Source organism: Rutidosis leptorrhynchoides, unplaced genomic scaffold (assembly GCF_046630445.1).
Source record: "Rutidosis leptorrhynchoides isolate AG116_Rl617_1_P2 unplaced genomic scaffold, CSIRO_AGI_Rlap_v1 contig399, whole genome shotgun sequence".
NCBI lineage: Eukaryota > Viridiplantae > Streptophyta > Magnoliopsida > Asterales > Asteraceae > Rutidosis > Rutidosis leptorrhynchoides.
In genome coordinates this window covers 28,443-34,748 of record NW_027266631.1, presented here as the reverse complement: position 1 = coordinate 34,748, position 6,306 = coordinate 28,443, and the positions used below count along the sequence as shown (strand labels likewise).

The 6,306-nt window shown below is 33.3% G+C and overlaps 1 protein-coding gene across 1 annotated transcript; it reads right to left on the bottom strand.

Annotated features, from left to right (window-relative positions):
• Positions 1-1,951: 1,951 nt before the first annotated feature.
• LOC139883430 (probable pectate lyase 8) lies at positions 1,952-4,898 on the bottom strand. The gene is made up of 6 exons (XM_071867606.1): positions 4,789-4,898; positions 4,644-4,687; positions 4,376-4,436; positions 2,473-3,219; positions 2,254-2,392; positions 1,952-2,173 (listed from the first exon to the last, which is right to left on the bottom strand). The coding sequence occupies exons 1-6, from the start codon at positions 4,896-4,898 to the stop codon at positions 1,952-1,954; spliced, it is 1,323 nt and encodes a 440-aa protein (XP_071723707.1).
• Between the last annotated feature and the right edge of the window lie 1,408 nt (positions 4,899-6,306).

Below are 6,306 nucleotides of genomic sequence, written 5' to 3'. Positions count from 1 at the left end.
ATAATTCATTTGTGGTCGGAGTTCTGATACTATTGGGAGTTCTATTTCGGACAGTCAATATTAGGTGATGTTACTAAAAACTTTAACAAATTGGCAATGAAAATTTTGTTTGAGAAACACGAGGAGGAGGTTGAACAACTTAGATCCTTCATGTTGATCAACATGAGGAGACTCAACTTTTTTGTTTAGCTCCATCCATTTTATTATTGTTTCGACAATCAGTTCATAAAACTTTGACCTTTGCCCATCAAACCTTCAAATAGAATTACACAAAGGAACATTGAATCCAGTTTCAAACTCAAAACAGACATTTCAGGCGTCAGTAATTTTTTAATTTTTGAAGTCAGTCCAATACTATTTGAAATGTGTTCCCACCGGGCTGCTTTCTAGAAAGCCATAAAGGACTAGTCTATACAAAAATCATAATTCAACAAATTCAATTTTTCTGATTTCAAAACATGCACAAATAAATTTTAAAGAGGTCAATCAAGACAATGATCTAATGTTTAAGACATGTATCGTCTCCCTCTTCAATCAAAACAGTGATTTCAAGAGATTGAATTTGAAGGTTTAAATGTCGAAAAGAAAAAAACATCACCACCATCATAAATCAGGTGGTAGAAGAAACAGTTGTAAGCTCAAGATATGTAATCAATCTAAAATTAACAAACCCAACGATGCTTACCTCTGAGACACAGATTCGTGAGGATGGTCACACGGGTGCACGAGTGAAAACCTTGGATATATTTTTTCTAACGTAAAATGATTATTATAATTTTTGACTTTTAAGACAATAATTAAAGGAATATAATTAAATATCAATCATTTAATGCAAGAAATGTATGTAAGTCAAGTTTGTGACGAGTGACATGATTTCATACAGATCAGTTTTGGTTCGCCCCATCTAGATCGACTTATTTGGGCCTGGTCTCTAGCCTAGCTACAAATTATTTTGTACAAAAATAAACGAAATTTACACGACTAGAGTGCACTGACTAACAATTTGCATATTTTGTATAAAATTGTGAAGAATAATCAGTAGTACTAGAAATAATAATTTTAAAATTAAAAGATAATTGATTTTCATTTTATAATTAACAACGGGATGAGTTCAGCAAAACTGTGCTGGCCCGGACAACTCTTGCTGGCTCCATTTTCACATCACGTGTGTATTGTATTGTATTGTTTGTGAATTAATTATATATGATAAGAACCCAAAATCTAAACATTGATTAGATGTGATGTGAGCACGTTACTAACTGAGTTCATGTTCCTAAAATACCAAGTTCACATGATATGCTCAAAAAGTTCGGTAATGACTAGGACAGACACCGAAAAGTACAGGAAGGATTGTATATCCGATGGACCAAGCAAAATAAGGAAAAATTCCAGTGCGTTTGGATATATGGGAGGATGCCATAGTATAAATGTAACATCCTTTTTACGATTTCCATTAGAATATTTCCGTCATTCGAATTTGTGACCTCTAAATTCACATATCCCGATATATAATGAGGGACGATCGAGTAGAGAAAATGAAATGCGAAGATTAGAGGAACAAAATCATTACCAATAATTAAAAACTTTCAACCTTTAATTTGAAGTTACTAATTGAACAATATACGGAACACTATCTTTGGAATTTCCGAAATTGAGAAATTCTTAATTACACAGATTGCAGAAGAAGGCAGCAAGATCAGCATCTGATGACAAACAACACTGCAGCACCAGAACAAGGTCGGCCGAGGTCGTCGATCAATGGAATATTCCGATAAGATTTATCTGTTTTGAGGTAGACAATGCTGTGAATGTAATATATAAAAATTTTTGTACACCTAGTCAAAGAGTTTACTCTTTTTTTGACTTGGGGGACTTGATACAAACTCACAGAATAATGCTATAACAATTATAGTGAAAAGGATTTTCAGTAATTTTATCTTGTGTCGGAGAATTAACATTTGATCCCTTTCCGGCATGATAGAGCGCCGGCGGTGGCAGTAATCGTTCCGACCATGGAAGAGGACTTGGCTCCCAAGCTAGAAGCTCTAGCATAGCTGGCTGAAGCTCCCCTTCCTGATGGAGTGAAATAAGCTCCGTTTAGCAACAAATCTCCCTCGGATCTCCAATTCCAGCTTTTCCATACGCCGTTATACGTATCCACTCTCTTGGTCACCTGCGAAAAATACTCTGTTAATTCCTTATTCTATTTTTGGATAAATGTAATTAATTAAAAGTAAGAATATATAGTAGTACCTCTTTGGCAAAAGGGTTTATGGGAGCTAGATATCTATTGCCCTGGCTGTTAATTGTGGGATTAGCACTCCCTCCAATTGCATACATTTCCCAATGTGTATAGTCATTGTTGACTACATGGAAATAACCATGCCTACATCTACAAGCAATAATTAATAAGTATTGTTATTTATTTAATTAGAATTAAATAAAAGATAGTAATAAAATGTTAATTGTTACCTTGGCATTCTTTGGATAAGGCCCTCCCCAAAGTGATTGAAGGCAATGGTGACTTGCATCTGCTTATCTCTAGTGTAAGAATCACTATGACCCAAAAGCATAACCTCATTGTGATGAGTGAAGTAGTTATTGGAGATTGTAATAGCAGTCGAGCCCATAATGGCGTCGACAAGTCCATCAGCACAATTAGATAGTGAATTATGGTCAATCCAAATATGACTAGACCCAAATATAGATATCCCATCACCATCAGCTATTGTCCTCCATCCATAATGTGATGGTGAGCTTCTCACCATAGCATTCCCAGTTGGCTTACAATCATGAATATGAAGACCATGTATTATAATGTTGGTCACGAATTGGATTGTCACGCAAGCACCATTAGCAATGTGCACGTTCACTCCACGCGCGTCTATCGTCTTGAAACTATTCATAATCAGCTCTTGCTTCAATGTGATCACCATGTCTCTTTTGAACACGATCCACAAAGGCTCGTCCTGGATCACAGCGTGACGTAGAGTTCCAGGACGAGGCGTGACGGGGTTGTCGTCATTGGGGTCGCTGACCACGTAGTACCTTCCGTCACGCCCACCGACGGCATTGCGCCCGAAGCCGATCCCACAATTCGCAAGACGTTTCCGATTACGTTGCCAATTCGGATCGCAACGCCAGCAGTCGTCGATGGGGTTGCCCGTTGCGCACGAAAAGTATCCCAATTGCCTTCTTTGTGTGCTGTTTCGAATACTCCTGTAAATTAAAATAAATTAAAAGAATTTTAGGCATGTGACACACAAGGGCATGTGATGCGAGACAATGAATGTGCCTGTACGTATATACGGCAAAGAAATATATATATTTTTTCAATTAATTAATTAATTAAATTTATTTGTTTACTTTTAAGTTAGAAACAAATTAAATGCTTGAAGGTGGGGGTGACCTAACATATGTCTGGTGACAGGACTAAAGAAGTCGGTGGGCATTAAAAATTGATGGTGGAAAGCAATAAATGAGAGTCTTCAAGTCCTTAATTAGATCTGCTCTCTTCTCATTCTCAATTATATAAAATTTTTTATTTTATAATTTCCTTAGATCTGAATTATTTAGGGTACCCTACCCTACGCTACAATGTATATCCATGGCAACTAATATATATAAAGTCTTGATTTGCATGTAAATGGCATTATTTTGCAATAATTGGATTTGATATATAAGATTAGATGGATAAATAGATAATTACAAAAGTTAAAGCTTTAATTTAATTTAGAGAGGTAAGGAAGAAATAATTAAATTGAAGTAGCACCGTGAAGGTCGGAACTCCTGAGACATGGCCATGTGGATAACATGTATGGTTACTAGAGTAGCATAAAACTGATAGAGTCAGGACAGAATCAAAACTTAAATACTAATTTATGAGCTTTACTTGTATAAGCTAGTATAAAATAAATTCTTTTTGCTAAGGAATTTATTTATTAAATAAAGGTCGGGTACCAAAAAAGGCTTGAAAAATTAACTTTCTGGAAGAAAAATGGCAGAAGCTCTTTCTAATAGAAATTTGAGGCTTGAATTTTTTTTTTTTAAATCTACTTTTCAAAAATGTACAATTTTATAACTATATACTATTTATTTTCTGAAACGTAAAATATAAATGAACTTAAAAAACAAATAGTTTTTCTTTATACATTGTCTTTGACCTTTTCTTTTTTTGGTGACAAAGATGCCCTTATCTCGACTCACGTTACTTTATCATTTTTTGTTGCAAGATTTCAGAGAGTTTTTAAATTACTTGTAATTTATAATACTATATGTAGTATTTGTAATTAAAATGTTATTCATATATAATCAATGGGATAAATTAATATATATATATATATATATATATCTCTAGAGTAGAGAGACGACTCACTCATGGACGACGGAAGCAATATACTCAGGATCATGAACAGCGGCCTTACTCAACCTATCGTCATCTGACCTGATAAATTCAACACCAATTACTAAAACATATTAGGTAGTAATTGATATTAGATTTATGTGAATTGATTTATTTTTCAATCGGGAATTTCTTAATGTGGTATATACCCATATATTATTTAATAATTGCATCTACATTGATTAAACCTTATGGGCGTTTCGGTCTATGAATATGATTCAATTTTTACATCTAAGAAATTGAAAGATGCAGTCCGCCATTGATGAGTAATTTGAGCTCTTTAATCTAAAATGATAAATTAAAAGAAAAACAGAATAAAATGATCAGTCGGATAAAAATCTTTTTCGAACGAAAAGAGATTAATAGCAGTAATGTACTTTACTTACTCTGTTTTTTGCTGCTCTGTTCTTGCATTTACGTTGACGAAGAGAACAAATACCAGTAATAATAATAATGCACTTATTACACGAACCAGTTCTGCATTAACAACACTCATCTTTTTGCAATCTCTCTCTCTCTCTATATGAAGGAAGGCAAACTGGAGTTTAAGGAAATTCGTGGTGGCAGAGACCTCTATTTATAGCTTAAAAACGCTGCGTATTGTACCTCAGATTTTTCGCGTAATTAATATAAATAAATAAAATTCACTTTTATTATTAACAGTACTAGTACTTAACACTGGTTAAGTTTCGTTAACAACCTCTTTATTAACTGTCACTAACGGACTTTCTCTTTCGCACGTGTCATTTCGTCGGTCACTCACGTGCCGGATCGCCCGACCCGACCCTTTTTTCTTGTGTGGGACTATCTCCCCATGTTTTTAGCTCATGCAATACTCCCTCCTGTAATTGAGCGCCGTGTGGCTTATGCTTCGAATTAGAAATTTTTCTCACACAGTGTACTGCTCTCCTCCATTTTAAAGAGTCAGTGAAATTTACTTCCCCCATTTTAAATGTTATTGTAATATATACTAATAATTAATGAATGATATTTTGAATATTTTTATGTATATTAATATTATTAATTTTAATATATAAATTATTTTCACTTTACGATTTTATCCATGCTTGATCGGTTTCAGCATTTTCATAGGTCACCAGATCTTACGGGGCAATTACTGCCTAGCGCCCAGAATGTACATCCCAATTTTATATTATTTTTCGAGCTGATTTTAGAGTCAATGATTGTAGGCATCCAATCCAACCATTTAATCCAACCATTTCAGTTGATTTATTACTTATTTCCTAATTTGCGGACAATCAAATGCTAGGAAACAATAAAATGAAAATTTTGTTTTCCATTAATCACTCCATAAATAATGCCATAACTATTAACGTAAGGGTCAAAATCAATTGCGTAGGAACTAAATTTAACACTTCTAGGAATAATGTTGTTTTCAGGACAAAAAAGGTTGAACTTAACAACGAATATTATTTATGTTAGGGCTTTTTTTTCCACTTCTTTTTCTTATAATTGAATTGTCGATGATATTATTCATAATATCCACAATTTTTATGTTTCGGCTTCTAGTTTTGAGATCAAAATTGTTATCCAAATATTATTGTTAATTAACACAATTCGATTCGGGCACAAACAAACTTAATTAATAATATTCTTATATTTATATAAAAAAAATATTCATTCTCTACAGAAGAGATTATATAAATACAACTATCAATAATTTTTGTGCATTCAATATATATAAACTATTACATGTATGTATATATATAATATATTTATTGCCAAATGATTGAAGCAAAAGAAAGATATATTCTTATTTCGAACATACAAATTACAGCCACTATTAATTCAATCAAGATATTTCATCAAATTTCTAGATTTCTTAGTTTGCAGTGTTTAGAGTAACCTAGAAATTAAACCATACCATCTCGTTACTAATTATT